We start from the raw sequence: 23,265 nt of genomic DNA on the forward strand, positions 1-23,265 counted from the left end.
CTAGATTCTGGCATGGTTCTGGAAGACAAGGAAATTGCAAATGTCACTCCACGCTATCTCATTAGGTGTATTTAAGCAGTTTTGGGCCCCTTATCTCAGAAAGGATATGCTGGCACTGGAGAGGGCCCAGCGGAGGTTTACGAGTATGATCCTGGGAAAGAAAGGGTTAACATTTGAGGAGTGTTTGATGGCCCTGAGCCTGTACTCACTGGAGTTCAGAAGAATTGAGGGGAAATCTTATTAAAATCTGTTGAATACTGAAAGGCGTAGATAGAGTGGATATGGAGAGCAACTCACACAAAATGCTGGGGGAGCTCAGCAGGTCAGGCAGCATCAATGGACATGAATAAACAGTCAATGTTTCAAGCCAAGACCCTTCACCACTGGAGAGGATGTCTCCTGTAGTTGGTGAGTCTAAAACCAGAGGGTACAGCCTCAGAAATGAGGAATGTGTCTTTAGACAGAAGAGGTGAATCAGTGAAATTCATTGCTGCAGGCGGCTGTGGGAGCCAGGTCATTGAGTATATATAGTGGAGGTTGATAGGTTCTTGATTTGTCTGGGTGTCAAAGTTTACGGGGAGAAAGGCAGCAAATAAGAATAATAAGAGGGTAATAAATGGCCATGATTGAATGGTGGGGCAGACTTGATGGGCCGAATGGCTTAATAATGGTCTTATGGAAACTCAGAGGACAAGGAGAACATGCAACCTTCATCCAGACAGCACCTGAGGTGGGAATCGAACCCAGCTCCCTGGGGCTGTTCGTCAGCAGCTCTTCCTGCTGTGAGTAGGTCCTGATCCCAGGGAGGGGTGTGAATTTGAGACTGATTTGTCTCCTTCTGTGTCCGCAGGCATAACTCCTTCAGGAGACACCTCCCAAGGCAGATGCATGTCACCAGTGTTGACTTCAGCTCAGACAGCCTGCCCCGGGGAGAGACCACCACCAGCATCGGCCGCATCAAACCCGAGCTGTACAAACAGAAGTCAGTTGACTCACGGGACGGTGAGAAGGAGGAGCTGAAGACCAGTGGAAAGTTAAACTTTACTCTGGGATATGACTACGAGAACGAGAACCTAATTGTGACGATCCTTAAATGCTTGGACTTGCCAGCAAAAGACGATTCCGGAACCTCAGATCCATACGTTAAAATTTATCTCCTACCTGATCGGAAAAAGAAGTTCCAGACTCGGGTCCACAGGAAGACGCTGAACCCCAGCTTCAACGAGAGCTTCCAGTTCCCCGTGCCCTTCGACCATCTGAACAACCGAAAGCTGCATTTCAGTGTGTTTGACTTTGACCGGTTCTCCAGGCACGACCTGGTTGGCGAGGTGGTCACCGACAATCTGTTCGAGCTTCTCGAGCTTCCCAAGGAGGACACCATCTGGAGGGACATCATCTGCGTCACATCAGTGAGTATGGTTGTTGTCGGTTCCCCAGTCACTGGTGAGGCAGCTGCTAGACCACTGAGAAGGTCCAGATACACACCAAATAACTGAATCAGATTTACTATCACCGGCAGATGTCATGAAACCTGTTAACTTTACGGCAGCAGTGCGATGAAGTACATGATAATATAGAAAAAAACTGTGAAGCACAGTGAGTATATATATTTAAATTAAATTAAATAAGTAGTGAGAAACAGAAATAAAGAAAGTAATGAGTTCATGGGTTCAATGTCCATTCAAAAATCTGATGGCAGAGGGGAAGAAGCTGTTCCTGAATCAGCCGGTTACAGTCGGTGACCCACAGATACTGTATTCAGTTCTGGTCACCCCAGAAATGGGCTGAGAAATGGCAGGTGGAGTTCAACCCAGATCAATTTGAAGACAGGATATAATATTAATAGTAAGACTCTTGGGGTCCGTGTCCAACTGCACAGGTTGATGTTGTTGTTAAGAAGGCATAAGGTGTGTTGGCCTTCATGGGATTGAGTTCAAGAGCCGAGAGGTAATGTTACAGCTATTTAAGACTTTGGTCAGATCCCACTTGGAGTACTGAGATCAGTTCTGGTCACCTCACTACAGGAAGTATGTGGATACTATAGAGAGAGTGCAGAGGAGATTTACAAGGATGTTGCCTGGATTGGAGAGCGTTCCTTATGAAAATAGGTTGAGTGAACTTGGCCTTCTCGTGAACTTGATCGTGTTCAAGATATCCTGAAGTGGGAGGGTGAGGAGCCAGAGGTCATGATACATATAGGTACCAATGACATAGGTAGGAAAAGGGATGAGGTCCTGAAAGGAGAATATAGGGAGCTAGGAAGGGAGTTGAGAAAAAGGACCGCAAAGGTAGTAATCTCGGGATTACTGCCTGTGCCACGCGACAGTGAGAGTAGGAATGCGATGAGGTGGAGGATAAATGCGTGGCTGAGGGATTGGAGCAGGGGGCAGGGATTCAAGTTTTTGGATCATTGGGACCTCTTTTGGCGCAGGCGTGACCTGTACAAAAAGGACCGGTTGCACTTGAATCCTAGGGGGACCAATATCCTGGCAGGGAGATTAGCGGGGGCTACTGAGGTGACTTTTAACTAGAATGGTTGGGGGGTGGGAATCAAATTAAAGAGGCTAGGCGTGAAGAGGTTAGTTCACTACAGGGGGATGGGAACCAGTGCAGAGAGGCAAAGGGGTGTAAAGTGAGGGTAGAAACAAAAAGTACTATGGAGAAAAGTAAAAGTGGCAGGCCGACAAATCCAGGGCAAGCATTAAAAAGGGCCACTTTTCAGCACAATTGTATAAGGGCTAAGAGAGTTGTAAAAGAGCGCCTGAAGGCTTTGTGTGTCAATGCAAGGAGCATTCGTAATAAGGTGGATGAATTGAAAGTGCATATTGTTATTAATGATTATGATATAGCTGGGATCACAGAGACATGGCTCCAGGGTGACCAGGGATGGGAGCTCAACGTTCAGGGATATTCAATATTCAGGAGGGATAGACATGAAGGAAGGGGAGGTGGGGTGGTGTTGCTGGTTAAAGAAGAGATTAACGCAATAGAAAGGAAGGACATAAGCCGGGAAGATGTGGAATCGATATGGGTAGAGCTGCGTAACACTAAGGGGCAGAAGACGCTGGTGGGAGTTGTGTACAGGCCACCTAACAGTAGTAGTGAGGTCGGAGATGGTATTAAACAGGAAATTAGAAATGTGTGCAATAAAGGAACAGCAGTTATAATGGGTGACTTCAATCTACATGTAGATTGGGTGAACCAAATTGGTAAAGGTGCTGAGGAAGAGGATTTCTTGGAATGTATGCGGGATGGTTTTTTGAACCAACATGTCGAGGAACCGACTAGAGAGCAGGCTATTCTGGACTGGGTTTTGAGCATTGAGGAAGGGTTAATTAGCAATCTTGTCGTGAGAGGCCCCTTGGGTAAGAGTGACCATAATATGGTGGAATTCTTCATTAAGATGGAGAGTGACATAGTTAATTCAGAAACAAAGGTTCTGAACTTAAAGAGGGGTAACTTTGAAGGTATGAGACGTGAATTAGCTAAGATAGACTGGCAAATGACACTTAAAGGATTGACGGTGGATACGCAATGGCAAGCATTTAAAGGTTGCATGGATGAACTGCAACAAATGTTCATCCCAGTTTGGTAAAAGAATAAATCAAGGAAGGTAGTGCACCCGTGGCTGACAAGAGAAATTAGGGATAGTATCAATTCTAAAGAAGAAGCATACAAATTAGCCAGAGAAAGTGGCTTACCTGAGGACTGGGAGAAATTCAGAGTTCAGCAGAGGAGGACAAAGGGCTTAATTAGGAAGGGGAAAAAAGATTATGAGAGAAAACTGGCAGGCAACATAAAAACGTACTGTAAAAGCTTTTATAGATATGTAAAATGGAAAAGACTGGTAAAGACAAATGTAGGTCCCCTGCAGACAGAAACAGGTGAATTGATTATGGGGAGCAAGGACATGGCAGACCAATTGAATAATTACTTTGGTTCTGTCTTCACTAAGGAGGACATAAATAATCTTCCAGAAATAGTAGGGGACAGAGGGTCCAGTGAGATGGAGGAACTGAGCGAAATACATGTTAGTAGGGAAGTGGTGTTAGGTAAATTGAAGGGATTGAAGGCAGATAAATCCCCGGGGCCAGATGGTCTGCATCCCAGAGTGCTTAAGGAAGTAGCCCAAGAAATAGTGGATGCATTAGAGATAATTTTTCAAAACTCGTTAGATTCTGGACTAGTTCCTGAGGATTGGAGGGTGGCTAATGTAACTCCACTTTTTAAAAAAGGAGGGAGAGAGAAACCGGGGAATTATAGACCGGTTAGCGTAACGTCAGTGGTGGGGAAACTGCTGGAGTCAGTTATCAAGGATGTGATAACAGCACATTTGGAAAGCGGTGAAATGATCGGACAAAGTCAGCATGGATTTGTGAAAGGAAAATCATGTCTGACGAATCTCATAGAATTTTTTGAGGATGTAACTAGTAGAGTGGATAGGGGAGAACCAGTGGATGTGGTATATTTGGATTTTCAAAAGGCTTTTGACAAGGTCCCACACAGGAGATTAGTGTGCAAACTTAAAGCACACGGTATTGGGGGTAAGGTATTGGTGTGGGTGGAGAGTTGGTTAGCAGACAGGAAGCAAAGAGTGGGAATAAACGAGACCTTTTTCAGAATGGCAGGCGGTGACTAGTGGGGTACCGCAAGGCTCAGTGCTGGGACCCCAGTTGTTTACAATATATATTAATGACTTGGATGAGGGAATTAAATGCAGCATCTCCAAGTTTGCGGATGACACGAAGCTGGGTGGCAGTGTTAGCTGTGAGGAGGATGCTAAGAGGATGCAGGGTGACTTGGATAGGTTGAGTGAGTGGCAAATTCATGGCAGGTGCAATTTAATGTGGATAAATGTGAAGTTATCCACTTTGGTGGCAAAAATAGGAAAACAGATTATTATCTGAATGGTGGCCGATTAGGAAAAGGGGAGGTGCAACGAGACCTGGGTGTCATTATACACCAGTTATTGAAAGTGGGCATGCAGGTACAGCAGGTGGTGAAAAAGGAGAATGGTATGCTGGCATTTATAGCGAGAGGATTTGAGTACAGGAGCAGGGAGGTACTACTGCAGTTGTACAAGGCCTTGGTGAGACCACACCTGGAGTATTGTGTGCAGTTTTGGTCCCCTAATCTGAGGAAAGACATCCTTGTCATAGAGGGAGTACAGAGAAGGTTCACCAGATTGATTCCTGGGATGGCAGGACTTTCATATGAAGAAAGACTGGATGAACTGGGCTTGTACTCGTTGGAATTTAGAAGATTGAGGGGGGATCTGATTGAAACATATAAGATCCTAAAGGGATTGGACAGGCTAGATGCAGGAAGATTGTTCCCGATGTTGGGGAAGTTCAGAACGAGGGGTCACAGTTTGAGGATAGAGGGGAAGCCTTTTAGGACCGAGATTAGGAAAAACTTCTTCACACAGAGAGTGGTGAATCTGTGGAATTCTCTGCCACAGGAAACAGTTGAGGCCAGTTCATTGGCTATATTTAAGAGGGAGTTAGATATGGCCCTGTGGCTACGGGGGTCAGGGGGTATGGAGGGAAGGCTGGGGCGGGGTTCTGAGTTGGATGATCAGCCATGATCATAATAAATGGCGGTGCAGGCTCGAAGGGCCGAATGGCCTACTCCTGCACCTATTTTCTATGTTTCTATGTTTTCTCCTTGGAACGACAGAGGATGAGAGGTGACTTGATAGAGGTATAAAAGGTGATGAGAGGCATTGATTGTGTGGATCGCCAGAGGCTTTTCCCCTGAAGTGGCTAACATGATGGGATATAGTTTTAAGGTGCTGGGAAATAGATACTGAGGGGATGTCAGGGGTAAGTTTTTCACACAGAGAGTGGAATGCACTGCTAACAACGGTGGTGGAGGTAGATACAATAGGGTCTTTTACGAGACTCTTAGATAGGTACATGGAGCTTAGAAAAATAGAGGGCTATGTGATAGGGAATTTCTAGGCAGTTTGAATTGAATTGAATTGACTATTTCTTGCACTCCTTCACATACATGAGGAGTAAAAATCTTTATGTTACTTCTCCGTCTGAATGTGCAATGTGGAAATTATAGTCATTTGTAATAAACAGTATGTACAGTAAGATATATAACAGAACAGTCAATATAGCTTAGAAATATCATTGTGTCAGTGTGAATTAATCAGTCTGATGGTCTAGTGGAAGAAGCTGTCCTGGAACCTGTTGATCCTGGGTTTAATGCTGTGGTACCATTCCCCGGATGGGTAGCAGCTGGAACAGTTTGTGGTTGAGGTGACTCAGGTCGTCAGTGATCCTTCGGGCCCTTTTAATGCACCTATCACTGTAAGTGTCCTGAATAGTGGGAAGTTCACATCCACAGATGCACTGGGCTGTCTGTACCACTCTCTGCAGAGTTCTGCGATTGAGGGAAGTACAGTTTCCATACCAGGCGGTGATGCAGCCAGTCAGGATGCTCTCAATTGTGCCCCTGTAGAAAGTCCTTAGGATTTGGAGGCCCATACCAAACTTCCTCAACCGTCTGAGGTGAAAGAGGCGCTGTTGTGCTCTTATCACCACACAGCCGGTATATACAGACCACGTGAGATCGTCAGTAATGTGTATGCTGAGGAACTTAAAGCTGTTCATCCTTTCAATCCCAGATCCATTGATGTCAATAGGGGCTAGCCTGCCTCCGTTCCTCTTGTAATCCACAGCCAGCTCCTTTGTTTTTGCGACATTGAGGGAGAGGTTGTTTCCTTGACACTACTGTGTCAGGGTGATGACTTCTTCTCTGTAGGCTGCCTTGTTATTGTTTGTGATTAGGCCAATCAATGTAGTGTTGTCAGCAAATTTAATTAGCATATTGGAGCTGTGGGTGGCGACACAGTCATGGGTACACAGGGAGTAAAGGAGGGGACTCAGTACACAGCCCTGAGGGGCTCCTTTGTTGAGGGTCGAGGTCTCTGAGCCTTACACAAGGCAGGGGCAAGGCCGAGGTCTCTGAGCTTCTTGTCGAGCTTGAAGGGAATTATGGTGTTGAATGCTGAACTGTAGTCCAAGAACAGCATTCTCACACAAACATCCTCCTTCTCCAGATGTGTAAGGATGGTGTGCAGAGCTGTGGCTATTGCGTCATCTGTCGATCGGTTTTATCGATAGGAGAATTGTAGGGGGTCCAGTGTGGGTGGTAGCAAGCTGCAGATGTAGTCCTTGACCAGCCTCTCAAAGCATTTGCTTATTATTGAGGTGAGTGCGACAGGACACCAGTCATTCAGGCGTGTTACCTTGGTCTTTTTAGGTACAGGGACATGAGTATATGTTTTGAAGCAGGATGGCACTCTACATTGGGAGAGGGAGAGATTAAAAATGTCTGCAAACACACCAGCCAGTTGTGCTGCACACATCCTGAGTACCTGGGATGCTGCCTGCTCCTGCAGCCTCGCGACTGTCCACTCGCTGGAAACGCTCGTGTACCTCAGCCTCAGAGATGACCAAGGTGCAGTCGCATTGGCCGCTCTCCTCGGGGGCTCAGTGTTGGCGACATCGAACTGAGACTAAAAAAAGGTTTAGCTCATCTGGGAGAGAGGTAGAGTAGGTTACATGGTTGGCACAACATTGTGGGCCGAAGGGCCTGTAATGTGCTGTAGATGTGTACGTTTTATCCTCTGTATTCTAAACACACGTGTGAATAACTCTACAATCGAAGCTAAAATGTAACAATAAATGAACTTGAACATCCTACCATAATCCCATGAACGCATTTAAAACGAGAACAATAAACAGTGTTGGCCACCAGGAATGCTGGACCCCCCTCCCCCCGTGGTGCCACACTGCCCCCACCTGACGGGTCAGCCATCCCCAGCAGCCGCAGGGCAGGGTCCACAATGTCCAAGAGGTCCGGTGGTGGTCGGCACTGCTGTCTGGAGTGCTGGCTCTGTCTGTAGCCACCACCGGCCCTCGCCCCCCATGGGAGGCACTGTATAACGAGGCGAGAGGCAGGGTACCCCTTCGTTCAGCCTCGCAGGGTGGGTGGTGGCCAAAGTCCGATATGGTGCCAGCTGGTCCCAGTGCAGCAGGACTGCCTTCTGTTGCTCAGGCAGCCGCTGCCAGTATACCACATCAGAGATGCGTCAAGCAGCTTTCCCGGCCCCTTTCAGCGACTTCCAAGCTGGTGGATAGTCCCGTCTTCTGGGAGGGCCAGTAGGCACAGACTGGGGTCCCCAGAAAGGCAGTGCTGCATTGGCGCCCTAGGCTGGTGGCCCTGCTCCTTCTGGGACATGCAAGCGCTGCAGCAGTGAACGATCAGCTCCACGCGCTGCCTCTGCCCAGGCTAGTAAAAGCATTTACAAAGCTTGCCCAGAATCTTTGTGACCCTGAAATATCTGGCCACCACTGGCCTGTGTGCCCACTGGAGCATTCTGACATGGAGCCCACGGGGGATGTCCAGCTGCAGGAGAAGTCTGGTGCTGTTGGCAAAGTGCCACCGCTGGAACAGTAACCATTGTGCACCTTCAGCGTGCTTCACTGGGAGTAAAGGGCATCGGTCCCTGGATCCAGGATGGAGAACCCTGCCCACCCGGGCCACTGTCCCACCTCAGCCACCCCCTCACCTGCTGGTCAGTGGTGGGTGGTCTGCCTCACCTCCGGCTGCCCCTGGTTCCGCCGTGTTGTGTTGGGCCGCTGCAGAGTGTGTTGTGCTGCATCGGGCCGCTGTGGGACCGGAGGTAGTTGTTCCTGTGCCCGTCTTGTTTGCTTCCTGGAGTTGCCTTACCAGAGAGCCACAGCTTCAGTGCTGGGGTGGAGTGTTGCCCCTGGCACATCCACACAGCAGGACAGCAGGGTCAGGCTGATGATGCAGCAATCCTGCATGTCAGCAAGCCACACCTCGTGCTCCATTGTGATGCACAGTCACCTCTTCCCTTTCCGGATACCTCCACCATAGGAAACGTCTTCTCCAAATCCACCCTATCTAGTCCTTTCAACATTCGGTAGGTTTCAATGAGATCCCCCGCATTCTTCTAAATTCCAGTGAGCACAGGCCCGAAGCTGCCAAGCGCTCCAAGTATGTTAACCCCTTCATTCCCAGAATCATCCTTGTGAACCTTCTCTGGACTCTCTCCAAAGACAACACATCCGTCCTGAGATATGGGGCCCAATACTTCAAGTGTTGCCTGACTAGTGTCTTATAAAACCTCAGCATTATTTCCTTGCTTTTATATTCTATTTCCCTTGAAATAAATTCCAACATTGCATTTGCCTTCTTTACCACAGACTCAACCTGTGAATTAACCTTCTGGGAGTCTTGCACGAGGACTCCTAAGTCCTTCTGCACCTCTGATGTTTGAACCTTCTCCCCACTTAGGTAATAGTCCGTACTATTGTTCCTTTTACCAAAATGCATTATCAAACATTTCCCAACACTGTATTCCATCTGCCACTTTTTTGCCCATTCTTCCAATTAGTCTAAGTCCTGCTGCAATCACATTGCTTCCTCAGCAATACCTACCCCTCCACCTATCTTTGTATCATCTGCAAATTTTGCCACAAAGCCATCAATTCCATGATCTAAATCATAGACAAACAATGTGAAAAGCAGCAGTCCCAATACTGACCCTTGAGGAACACCACTAGTCACCGGCAGCCAACCAGAAAAGACCCCTTTTATTCCCACTCGCTGCCTCCCACCTGACAGCCATTCCGCTATCCATGCCAGTCTCTTTCCTGTAATGCCAAAGTATTTTGACTGGACATTGATGTTACTTTACTGCTTCCTCTTCAGTAATTTGTGACCAGTTCTACATAACTTTCTGGATTTCATTTTCAGCATCTCCCCCCCCCCCCCACCCTCCTGAGACTGATCTGCTCAGGTTATTGACGTGGCAGTGGGCTGGTCGTACTCAGTGAGATGGTGGAATTGGAGAATTGCTGCAACACAGTCCACCCACCTTCCTCACCCATGTGAGGAGAGCACACTCTGTCATTGTTCAGCTGCTGGACACAGCCTTATAATTCTAGTCTTAGCCTCATAGAACTCTGGAGCACAGAAACAGGCCCTTCTGTATATAGAAACATAGAAACCCTGCAGCACAATACAGGCCCTTCGGCCCACAAAGCTGTGCCGAACATGTACTTACCTTAGAACTACCTAGGCTTATCCATAGCCCTCTATTTTTCTCAGCTCCACGTATCCATCCAGGAGTCTCTTAAAAGACCCTATCGTTTCTGCCTTCACCACTGCTGCCAGCAGCCCATTCCACGCACTAGGCCATGCTAAACTGTTACTCATCTGGTCTCATACCCCTCCCTGACTCTGTAACCCCCATCTGGCCCCTAGACCCCTCCCTGACTCTGTAACCCCCATCTGGCCCCTACACCCCTCTCTTTATCTGTAACCCCATCTGGCCCCTAGACCCCTCCCTGACTCTGTAACCCCCTCCAGCCCCTACACCCTTCCCTGTCTCTGTAACCCCATCTGGCCCCTACACACCACACCAGCATGTCAGACAAATTGTCCTGTGGTGAATCCGTTCAAACTGCTTCGGAGGGTCATTTAGGGACAGTTACATTAGAGACTTTTAAGAGACGATTAGATAGGCAGATGAATGTGAGGAAAATGCAGGGATATGGACATTGTGTCGACAGAAGAGATTAGTTTAGTTGGCCATTTGATTACTAATTGAATTGGTTCAGCACAGCACTGTGAACTGAGGGGCCTGTCCCTGTGCTGTACTGTCCTGTCTGTGTTCTATGGTCTATGTTCTCTGAAGATGCGATGTTATGGTCATTAATTTTCTTCAATGATTACCTCCAGAAGAGCAGGTGGAAAGTTCTGGAATGAATGTTAATGATCTTTGTGTCATGTTCTGACGGTTGTGTAAATATTGACTCCAGAATAATTATGTCTGTCAGCTATCTTATAACAAGAGGGATTAACTCACTGAAGACCAGCGTGAAGCAACCTGCTACATTCCTTCCAACATTTGCAGGCACATTACATATTGGGTAGCGTCTCGGGGCAATGGGAGTAATGGACTTACTGACCAATTGGTTTGTTATTGTCACACGTACCGAGGTACAGTGAAAAGCTTGTCTTGTAATCTGTTCATACAGATCAGAACAAGGTGGAACAATAATAATGCAGAATAAAGTGTGACAGTTACAGAGAAGGTGCAGTGCTGGGAAGCAATATGGTACAAGATTATAACAAGGTGGAGAGGGAGGCTAAGAGTCCATCATATCACACTAGGGAGCCTAGGATAGAAACTGTCCTACAGCCTGGTGCTACATGCTTTCAGGCTTTTGTATCTTCTGCCGTCTGGGAGGGAGCAGAAGAGAGAATGTCTAGGGTGGGTGGGGTCTGTGGTTACGCTGGCTGCTTTACTGAGGCAGAGGGAAGTGTAGACAGAGTCCACGGAGGGGAGGCTGGTTGCTGAGACGTGCTGAGCTGTGTCCACGACTCTCTGCAGTTTCCTGTGGTCGTGGGCAGAGCAGTTGCTGTACCGACCTGCGACACACGGAGCAGGAAGCTTTCTGAGGTGCATTGATAAAAATAGGTAAGGGTTGATGGGGACATGCAAATTTCTTTTAGCCTCTTGAGCAAGTAGAGATGTTGGTGAGATGTCTTGGCGTCAGTGTGGCTGGACTGGTAATGTTCATTCTGAGAAACGAGAAGTTCTCAGCCTCAGCACTGTTGATGTAAAGAGGACTGGGTGCTCTGCTCCTTTCCCAAAGTCAGTGGCCAGCTGATACTGAGATACGGCCTGTTGTCAGTGCAGGTAGCAGTAAGGTGCAAGGCCAGAACAAGATAGATTGTGAAGTCAAAACTTCACCTTCAGCATTCAGCCTGGAAAAAATACATACCCAGGACAACAAGTATTACAGGTCTTTTAGTCCTTTATCTGTTTTAGATGTTTTAATGCAGAAAGAATCAAAATAAAAACAAATGAATTTTTTAAAAAAACAGTTACTGCTGTTACAATCCCAGCTCACAATCTTGTGTATCAACTAGTTAGATTAGATTAGATTATGAGGACACACAGTCCTCTTTTATTGTCATTTAGTAATGCATGCATTAAGAAATGATACAGTATTCCTCTGGTGTGATATCACAGAAACACAGGACAGACCAAGACTGAAAAGCTAACAAAAACCACATAATTATAACATATAGTTACAACAGTGCAACAATACCATAACTTGATGAAGAACAGGCCATGGCACAGTAAAAAAGTTCAAAGTCCTCGAAAGTCCCACATCTCACGCAGACGGGAGAAGGAAGAAAACTCTCCCTGCCATGCCCGACCACAGTCTGACTCTGAGTCGTCTGAAAACTTCGAGCTCCAATCAGCCCTCCGACACCAAGCACTGAGCACCATCTCTGCCGAATGCTTCGACCTCAGCCTCGGTCGCCAGCAGCAGGCAAAGCCGGGGGTTTTGGGGCCTTCCCTCCGAAGATTCTCAATCGCACAGTAACAGCGGCAGCGAACCGGGCATTTCAGAAATTTCTCCAGATGTTCCTCTGTGCCTCCTCATGTCTGTCTCCATCAAATCAGAATTGTCCGTGGCCCCTATTTAACAAATACGATATCATTTTACCAGAGAGCTGCGCGCGCTGTGTCGCGCTGCCATCTTCTCCTCCCGCCACATATTAAATATGAAAATAAATAAAACAAAATATACAAAACCAATATGGTAGAATTATTGGCACACACATGCTTGACTTCCAAAAAAGTATTGCCTAGACCCTAAACAAATTCTCCTCGTTCACACTACTAGACTGATAAGGAACTTCGCACAACCACGCCATCCTGCACCGATGCCTTACTCGTGAAAATCCTTCCTCACCGTACGACCAGTACTCCTGGGGAAAAGTAGCTCCCAGTTTTGATGTTCTTTCTAGAACATTGTAACTCTTCTTCTACTCCGCAGTGCATAATAACATTACCGTTTTCTCTTAAAGTCACAGACAACTATTTTAACGTTACCATGGTGAATAGGTAAGTGCACTTTAACAATAAAAAATAATATTCAATGGTCACCTGCTTACACATAGACCAATTCAGTACAGGAACAGGCCCTTTGGCCCAGAATGTTATGCCAAACCAACTAAATTAATAATCAAATGGATAACTAACTAACCTCTTCTGCCTACACAATGTCCAGATCCCTCCATTTTCCTCATAGTCATGTACCTAGCTCTCAGTACCCTCAACCTCAACACCACTGATAGGCAGGAGCAGGCGCACCCCCCACCCCCCACCCTTCCTGAAGTCAGTGACCAGCTCTTTTGTTTGGTTGACACCAGGTCACTAGGCTGGAGATCTCCTTCCTGTACTCTGACTCACTGTTATCACAGGCCACCACGGTGGTTTCATCTGCAAACTAGTAGCTGGAGTTAGTGCAGGATCTGGCCACTCAATTGCAAGAGTTGTGAGTATCTGGATCAAATAAAAACCATAAATTTCCCCAGATTCCTGATTGTCAGGTGTTGGTACAAATCTCAGTTCTCGGAAATTGAGTGTGCTTCTGTTAACTTCCTTCCATCCCAATGGCAGGTCTTGATGTGCCCAGGTAACATCTCAGCCAAAGATCTCTGTGTTCTAGCCAAGTCTCTTTTTCCTCCCAGGATTTGATACCCGTATTGGTTTATTATTGTCACATGCACATAGAAAGCTTTTTATCTGCATCCCATTCAGACTGATGACTCTCTGCATAAGCACATCCTGTTAGTAAGAAGATGGCTGAATGCAGAATGTCATGCTACAGTTACAGAGACAGCGAAGTGCACGTTGACAAATGAGGAGACGGCCATAATGAGGTCAAGAGTTCATCTTTTAGTGTTTGAGGGGTCTGTTCTGGAATCTGATGACAGCAGGATAGAAGCTGTCCCGGAATCGGGTTCTCAGCATTTCCTACCTTCTGTCTGATGGGAAAGGGAAGAAGCGAGAATGTCTAGGTTGGGAAGGATCCAAGGTTACGCTGGCTGCTTTACTGAGGCATTGAGAAGTAGAGATGCTGGCGAACTTTCCTGACTCTGGTACCTGTATGGCTGGACCAGGATAGGCTGGTCAGACAGGAAGATCTCTCTGGTGCTGTGCACCTGTAAAGATTGCTGAGGATCGACCGGGACATGCCGAATTTGTTCAGGGAGTTGTGGTAATCTGGAAACAGTCCTTCTGTGACAATAGTCTGCATTTGGATGGAACAGGTAGCCCTTTGCAGGTGGGTATGTGGTCTGTTACTGACACTGCAGAGTAATCAAACCACGGACTCTCCCAGCACAGGAGGAGGCCGTTCAGCCCATAATGCCAGGCATAGCAAGAGACCTCCTCCTTGAAGAGCGCCCCAGTGTCACCCTCTTACTTCCTCCACAACCCTGTTCAAGCACTTGTCCAATTCAGTATTTATTTATTTAGAGATGCAGTATGGAACAGGCCTTTGAGTGCCGCCCACAACCCACCAATTTAACCCGAGCCTAATCACGGGACAATTTACAATGACGAAATAACCACTAACCGGTCTTTGGACTGTGGGAGGAAACCGGAGCACCTTGAGAAAACCCACATGCACACGGGAAGAACATACAAATTTGCTTACAGATGATGCCGGAACTGAACTCCGATGTTCTGAGCTGTGTTTCCCCACACCCCACTCCACTGATGACACCCATTACCTGTAACCCTCAGGTTTGTCCGGCGGCATTAGTCTAGGGAAGACAGTCTCTGGCCCCGTGAAATTTGAGGGGCAAAACCTCCTGTTTGTGTGGATGCTGCGTGACGCGTTCCCCTGTTACAAATCAGTACCATGAAATAACAGACAGTACATAATATGCAATTAAACGATTTAGCTTTATAATTCTTAGTTTGACTAGAGGTTTAGTAAAGAAAAACAAAAAGAAAAGGACTCACTTTAATGAAACAGTCTAATGCGCACCTTGGAGCTCATGGTTTCCTGCCTGGTGATCCCCCGAGCTTCGTCGACTTCCGGCTCCAATCCAAGTCCACTCCTTTCAGGCAACTTCCCTCTTCATCTTCTGCCGAACAAAAGACCTCAAACAACTCACTCTCAAGCACACAAGAAAAAGCACGCCCTTCATTGGGCGGCGCACATTCCAAAGCCCCCGTTATCTCTAGTCATAACCCAAACACTGCTTCTACAGAAAAACCATTACATTAGCAGTGGAACCTTTCCCAGGGTGTTACATACCTTTTTGCTTTTCATTCTCTGTCGAACCTGCCCTACTCATTGTAGAACCATTCCAGACCCTCTCCATGTGACCATAAGACATAGGAATATATTTAGGCCACTTGTCCAATCGAGTCTGTGCCACCATTCCATCATGGCCAATTTAATTTCCATCTCAATTCATTTCTCTTGCCTTCTCCCTTACTAACCAAGAATCTATTAACTCAGCTGACTTTGGCAACAAATTCCACAGATTCACCACCCTCTGGCTAAAAAAAAAATCACCTCATCTTTGTTCTAAAGGGATTTTCTTCTATTGTGAGACTGTTCCCTCTGGTCCTATACTCTTCCACTATGGGAAATATCCTCTGCATGTCCACCTTATCCAGGCCTTTCAAAGGCATAGGTAGAATGGACAACCAGTGTGGAAATGGTTAATACAAGAAGGCATATTTTTAAGGTGATTGGAGGAAAGTATAAGAGGGAGGTCAGAGGTAGGTTTTTTACACGAGTGCTGTGGGCGTGTGAACGCGCTGCCACGGGTGATGGTAGAGGCAGATACATCAGGGACATTTAAGAGATAGGCACATGGATGATGGAAAAATGGAGGGCGATGTGGGAGTGAAGGGTTAGATTCATCTTCGTCGTCGTTAGGTTGCATCTGGAATTTCCAGTTGGCGGACAATTTCCCTCCACGCTGCTCTGACATATTGGGAAATCCTGTTCCTGGCAGGTTACAGCACTGGTCTGCCTTTGTCTTATTTCATAATTTACATATTACTATTTAACTATTTATGGTTCTATTACTATTTATTATTTATGGTGCAACTGTAACGAAAACCAATTTCCCCCAGGATCAATAAAGTATGACTATGACTATGACTTCTGCTGGGTGAGTTTAAAGAGATCACCACCTCTAGATTCATCTTAAGGGTAGGGTAGGAGGTTGGCACAACATCATAGACTGAAGAGCTCGTACTGTCCTGTACTGTTCTATGTTCTATGTAATATTCCCAATTCTGAACTATTTATTATTCCAAATAACCTAATTCTGCTCCTGTGCCTTGTTGCATTGTGGTCTTATATTCGGTAGCTTTCAATCAGATCCCCCTATCTTCTCTGCCTTGCCTCTGGCTGTCGCTGGGACCCATCCAGTAGGGTCCAGTGCATAATCTCCAGAACAATTGAACCTTTCTGAGTGTGAGTTCAGCACTGGACACTCTGCCTCTCCAGTCAGGGTTCTACCACTCAACATAGTACTGAAACAGGCAAGTCAGAGTAACACACACAGAATGCTGGAAGAACACAGCAGCTCAGGCAGCATCAATAGGAATGAATAAACAGTCTGCAGTTCAAGCTGCGACCCTTCAGCAGGACTGGAAAGCAAAGGTGAAGATACCAGAATGAGAAATGGTCATACCTCAAAGCAGACAGCTGGTGGTGTAGTGGCATCATCACTGGACTCCGAAGCAAGTGGTCTCAGGTTCAAATCTAGCTAGTTCCTCGCACACTTTGCATCCATGTTGGGTTGTGCATTGAACTTGCAACTCGGCCTCAAAAAGCAGAGTAAATGCTAAAGAAATGACAGGGTTGCCGCCAGACATGCTCAAGACATGGAGAGGAATGTCAACAATATTTCAGAGAGTTTGTAGTGACTTGCATTTTGTTTGTGTTGTTCTGGATTTCCAGCATCTGCAGAATCTCTTGTGTTTATGATTTGCTGCTCCACTGCAAAGTCTCTTCAAGGAATGTTTTCCCTGAAGAAGTTTAAATCTTCTCTTCAGTGGAGTTCTGCGAGACCCTTTCTCACCGATCCCTCTCTGTGATCTCTGATCTATCACCTTCCAGCTTGCTTTCTTTCCCTCCCCCAACCTGTCACAAGTGCGGGGCACAGGTGGACCCAAAAACAGGACACACCACATTTTGTAGCATTAGCAAGAATAGAGTTTATTAATAGTTACTAGGAAAGCAGAGAAGCAAGGATTGTTCAGAGGGAGATCAAGGAGTGAGCAAAGCAGAAGCAGGAATAAGTGTGGCTAGACTCAGACTTGGACTTGGAACCCGGGACCCAGACTTGGAACTCGGAACATCAGAAACCTGGACTTGGAACTTGGAACATCAGAAATCTGGACTTGGAACTCGGAACATTAGAAACCTGGACTTGGAACTCAGAACATCGAAGCCTGGACCTTTCTTAGACACAGGACATGGAACACTGAGCCGGGGCTCCTCCTTGGACACAGGAGATAGAGCAGGGACTATTCTTTTAGACACAGGATGCAGAACACTGAGAGACAGGATTCCCCCAACCCAGAGTAGTGGCAAACGGCCAGACCTACTCAGTGGAGATGTGAACATGAAGAGACAGTTCCCCTCTTAGGGTAGCGGCAAAATGGCCAGACCTACTCAGTGGAGACGAGGGCACGAAGAGACGGTACCACACAACGATAGACAGTTCATACCTTGACACAAAACAGTTCCAAGTAGTGGCAAGCCCTTGACGCAGCTCAGGAACTACAGACAGCGGCTCTAGTCTCACTCTGGCAGGTTAACTTGACAGACCCATTCCGGCGAGGTAGCACAGTGGCTCGATCAGGCAAGGTAACTTAACAGGCGGGCTCTGGTGAGGAGAGGCGACTGACTGGTACTCGCTTCGGGGGGAAGACTTGAGTAGCTCCGGCGATGTAACTTGACTCGTTCCGGCAGGGTGATTTGCTCACATTTGCTTCGGTGACATCAGATGACGATCTAGCAGCGAGTAGCTGTAAGCCCGACACTAAATACTGCTCGTTCAGCTGAGACTCAAGTGCCTTTAATTACAGAGCCCAAGAAACACGGGGAAGCAATGAACTAAGGAAAACAAGGAGTCAACGGTCCTGATTGTGAAACAAAGTAAATTTAAAGGGACCCAGGGAATAAGTGATCAGGACCATGACACAACCTTCTTATTCTGGTTTCTTAATCCTTCCTTTCCAGTGTTAAAGGTCATGGTCCAAATTTCTGACTGTTAATTCCTTTTCATGAATGCTGCCTGACTTGCTGAGTTCCTCCAGCATTTTCAGAATCAGAATCAGATCAGGATCAGGATCAGAATCAGATCAGGATCAGGATCAGAATCCTTTATTATCACTAAGTATGTGGACACATACAGGGAATTTGATGCCGGTTTCCCTGAGCTCTCCCTGTACAGAATCAAAAAGCAAACAAAACAATAGTGCAAATAATCATGAACTATATACAATGAGGTATACCTGTGTATGTACAGGTGGACTTGGTTTATAATAGACTAAAACTCAAGTGTTCATAAGACTGATGGCATATGGAAAGAAACTGTTCTTGTACCTATTTGTCCTGGCATACAGTGATCTAAAGTGCCTGCCAGAAGGAAGGAGTTGGAACAGGTGATGTCCAGGGTGTGATGGGTCTACAATGATGCCGCTTGCTCGCTTCCTGACTCCAGATGCATATAAGTCCTGGATCGAGGGCAGCTTCACACCAATAATCCTTTCCGCAGCCCTGACGGTTCTTTGAAGTCTATTCTTGTCTTGTTTGGTAGCTGATCCAAACCCGACAGTGATGGACGAACAGAGAACAGACTGGATTATTCCTGAATAGAATTGAATCAGCCGCTCCTGAGGCAGGTTGTACTTCCTGAGTTGACGTAGGAAATACAGCCTCTGCTGAGCCTTTTTTGATAAGAGTGTCCGCGTTGAGTGTCCACTTCAGGTCCTGGGAGACTGTGACACCCAGAAACCTGAAGGTCTCCACAGCAGACACAATACTGTTGAGTACAGTGAGTGGGGAGAGTATTGGGGGGCTCCTCCTGAAGTCCACTGTCATCTCCACAGTCTTGAGCTATTTAGCTCCAGATTGTTCTGACCACACCAGATGCCAGCCGTTCCACCACCCGTCTGTATGCAGACTCATCACCCTCACGGATAAGGCCAATGACAGTTGTGTCGTCTGCAAACTTCGGGAGTTTAACAGATGGATCCTGTGAGGTGCAGTCATTAGTGTAAAGGGAGAAGAGCAGTGGGGAGAGCACACATCCCTGGGGGGCACCGGTACTGATTGTCCGGGTGCTGGAAATGATGCTCCCCAGCCTCACTTGCTGCACCCTGTCAGTCAGGAACTATTCAGTGCGTTGCTATGGATTTCCAGCTTCTGCAGAATTTCTTGTGTTTGTGAACAGCGAAGTCAGTTGTAGCTTTCTGTCATGCTCACAAGGACAGTGAAGTACAGGTAGAATGAAAAGGTCCCAGTGAGGTACAGGTGGAATGAAAAGTTCCAGGTGAGATACAGATGGAATGAAAAGCTTGCTTGAATCATCATCACAGGCACTTAGGTACAGACAACACACTGAACATAAATTGTACCACGTAGTGCAAAAAAAGGGCTGTAAACCAAGACATTAGTGCAAAAAAAAACACGCTTGGAGACAAGTCCATTGTAGAGCCAGAGCTGGTCCATGGAACACTTCAACAAACTTCTAGAGATGCGCAATGAGGACCATCCTTTCTGGTTGCATCACGTCCTGGTATGGAAACATCAACGGCCAGGAATGGAAACGTCTACAGAAAGTGGTAGATAAAGCCCAGTCCAACACAGGCAGAACTGAGCACACCTACACGGAGAGCTGTCTCAAGAAAGCAGCATCCATCATCATGACACCAACTATCCGGGCTAAACTCTCTTCTTGAAGATGCCATCAGGAAGGAAGTACAGAAGCCTAGGGACCCACACCACCAGGCTCAGGAACCATTAGTACCCCTCACGATCAGGCTCCTGAGCCAGTGTGTGTAACTTCCATCACTTCAGCACTGACCTGATTCCACAACCCACAGAATCACTTTCCAGAACTCCACAACTTATGTTCTCAGTATATTTGTTTGCTTATTTACTTTTCTTATCATTTGTTTTTTTGTATTTGCATAGTCTCTCTTCTTTTGCACTCAGGTTGTTTGTCAGTTTGTGTGTAGTTTTTCACTGATTCTCTTGTATTTCTTTGTTCTACAATGAATGCCTGAAGAAAATTTAATTTGGATAGGTACGTGGATGGGGGGGTGGGGTGGGTACGAAGGGCGATGGTCCAGGAGCGGGTCGATGGGACCAGGAGGAATAACAGTTCAGCATTGACTAAATGGGCCGAAAGGCCTGTTTCTGCACTGTAGTGCTCAATGATTCTATAATTTGAAATGTCAGAGATGTTAATGTGTGCCTTTAATTGCTGCCTCTGCCCACAGGAGAGTGTGGATTTGGGAGAGATTATGTTCTCTCTGTGTTACCTTCCTACAGCCGGGCGGATGACTCTGACGGTCATCAAATGCAGGAACCTGAAAGCCATGGACATCACCGGATTCTCTGGTAAGCTTAAGCACGACACGGGTTTGGAGAGGCAAGTGCCGTTGACAAACATGGGTGTTTTGGAACAGTGTTGACTCCGGGACAAGTGCAAAGGGTTACGGCGACCTGAGGGTTGCAGGTGGTAGAAGGGTTAGCCTGCAGCTCTGCACTCCTCACTGTGAATGAGAGATCTGGAAGTCCTCACCAAGTCCAGCCTTCATTGCCCATTCAGAACTGGCTTTGCAAAGCTGGTGATGGATAGCACCACAAGACAGAGGAACAGAGTGAGGCCATTTGGCCCATTGAGTTCTCCCCTGTTCCATCATGGCTGATTTATTTTCCCTCTCAACCTCATTCTCCTGTCTTTTCCCTGTATCCTTTGATCCCTTACCTATCAATCTCTGCTCTAAATACACCCAATGACTTGGCCTCCACAGCTGTGAAAATGAATTCCACAGCTTCACCACCCTCTGGCTAAAGAAGTTCCTCTTCATCTGTGTACTAAAAGGGCATTGTTCTTTTCTGATATTCTGCTTTCTGATCCCAGAATTTCCCACTACTGGAGATGTCCTCTCCATATCCACTCAAGCTTGGCCTTTCAATATTTGGTAGGATTCAATGAGAGATCCCCCTCATTTTTATAAACTACAGCAAGTACAGACCCAGGGCCATTAAATGCTCCTCATAGTTTAGCTCTTTCAGTCCAAGGATCATTTTCACAAGCCTCCTCTGGACGCTCTCCAATGCCAACATGTTCTTTCTTAGATCTGGGGCCCTGAACTGCTTAGAATATGCTAAATGCATTTTGACCAATGCCTTATAAAACGTTGGAATGATACCCTTACTTTTGTGTTCCAGTCCTTTCAAAACATTACATTTGCCTTCAAGAACTTGATGCCTCAAGACAGCAACATCTTTCATCGAAGATCTCCTCCATCTGGACCATGCTATCTTCTCACAGCTCCCATTGAGCAGGAGATACAGAAGCCTGAAGTCCCACACCATGAGATTCAGAAACAGCTTCTTCAAGTTCAATTGCCTTTCAAACATCCATGAATACCCATGAATACAGTCAAATGAGACAGCTTTACTCCAGGGCCATGGTGCAAAACATAGCACCAACAGTCACACACAGCACCAGGCACACAGAGCATCTAGAAGATGGCGGGTACATAAATGATATCAATAAAATACTGTCACACAAATAAAATACATTCCAAGACCCTGAGTCCATGAATGTTGCAGCTGTCTGCAATTGAACACAATATGGCTTGTCTTTCCTTCAACCATTCAATTCTTGAACCAACTGATACACCCTAATTGCTACAGTATAGCAACACCACAATCATTGATTACTTTTCACTTCAGTAGATGTTTTTATTGTTCCTAGACTTTCTTGTAATATCGGTGCATAATTTATGTTTAAAATATATTTTTCATCTGACGCTCTGTGTCTCTGATGTTGCTGCAAGAAAGTTCTTCATTGCATCTGTGCACACATGGACTTGTGCATCTGACAATAAACTTGACTTTAACCCAGGCACAGGTCAAATTCAATCCAATTTGATACAATTTATCAAATTAAATTTACCTTCCCATTCCCATTCCGATATGTCTGTCCATGGGCTCCTCTACTACTGTGAGGAAGTCATTCTCAGGTTGGAGGAGCAGCAACTCATATTCCATCTGGGTAGCCTCCAACCCTCTGGTACGAATGTCAGTTTCGATAGCCTCCTGTAACTTCTCTCATTTTCCTTTCCCTGTTCTGCTTTCCTTCTTGCCCCTTCTCTTCTCCTCACCTGCTCATAACCTCCCTCTGGTGCCTCTCCTCCTTCCCTTTCTCCCATGGTCAGCTGGAAAAGATGGCGGGGTGGAGGTGCATTTGGGAGCAACTATGGTGTTGCCCTGTGCCTGCTGTCCCTGGTTGTAGGAGTTATGTTTTTGGAGGTGGTAGCTGCCCAGCATAGTTGGCTGGACTGCATTCTGCAACCCCTGTGTGGTGTGAGGGAGGAAGGGAGTACTTAGGGTTGAAGGTGAGGTGCTGATTGAACAAACTCTCATCAGGGATGCGATTAGCCTCTTTGGTGTTGTCAGAGCTGCCCACAGGGGGAAGTGTTTCACGACACTCCTCACTTGTGCCTTGTCCATGAAGGAAAGGCTTAGGGGTTTCGGGAGGTGTGAGACTCTCTTTGTCTTTCAGACCCATATGTAAAGGTTTCTCTCATCTGTGATGGAAAGAGATTGAAGAAGCGGAAGACTACCACAAAGAAGAACACCCTGAACCCCGTTTACAATGAGGCCATCATCTTTGACATTCCCCCAGAGAGCATGGAGCAGGTCAGCCTGTCCATCACCATCATGGACTACGATCGGTGAGTCTCCATCTGTCCACTGCTCTCTGCTTTCACTCAAACGGCTTCGTGACTACACGGTTGAGAATATTTGTTCGGGATTGCTGTCAGTATTGTGTTCAGCAATGGTCATCTCATTATAGAAAGGGTGTGGAAGCTTTGGAGAGAGTGCAGAGGAGATTTACCAGGATCCTGCCTGGAATAGACAGCATGAAAAGCTAGTGTTTTTCTCTATAGAGCAAAGGAGGATGAGAGGTGACTTGATAGAGGTGTACAAGATGGAGCCAACAGCTAAAGTCTTTTTTCCAGGGCAGAAATGGTTAATACGAGCAAACGTAATATTAATGTGATTGGAAGAATGAATTTGGGTGATGTCAGAGGTAGGTTTTCTCACTGTGCTAGGTGCTGTG

The 23,265-nt window shown here is 46.5% G+C and overlaps 1 protein-coding gene across 2 annotated transcripts in view; it reads left to right on the forward strand.

The window, feature by feature from the left end:
- syt10 (synaptotagmin X) overlaps positions 1–23,265 on the forward strand; it is an 83,877-nt gene that overhangs the window by 52,259 nt on the left and 8,353 nt on the right. For both annotated transcript variants that reach the window (XM_072269310.1, XM_072269311.1), the window contains 3 exons: positions 851–1,409; positions 20,405–20,525; positions 22,705–22,876. In XM_072269310.1, coding sequence (XP_072125411.1) covers positions 851–1,409; positions 20,405–20,525; positions 22,705–22,876 — 852 coding nt within the window. The remainder of the gene's footprint in view (positions 1–850; positions 1,410–20,404; positions 20,526–22,704; positions 22,877–23,265) is intronic.

Source organism: Mobula birostris, chromosome 9 (genome assembly GCF_030028105.1).
Source record: "Mobula birostris isolate sMobBir1 chromosome 9, sMobBir1.hap1, whole genome shotgun sequence".
Taxonomy (NCBI): Eukaryota; Metazoa; Chordata; class Chondrichthyes; order Myliobatiformes; family Myliobatidae; genus Mobula; species Mobula birostris.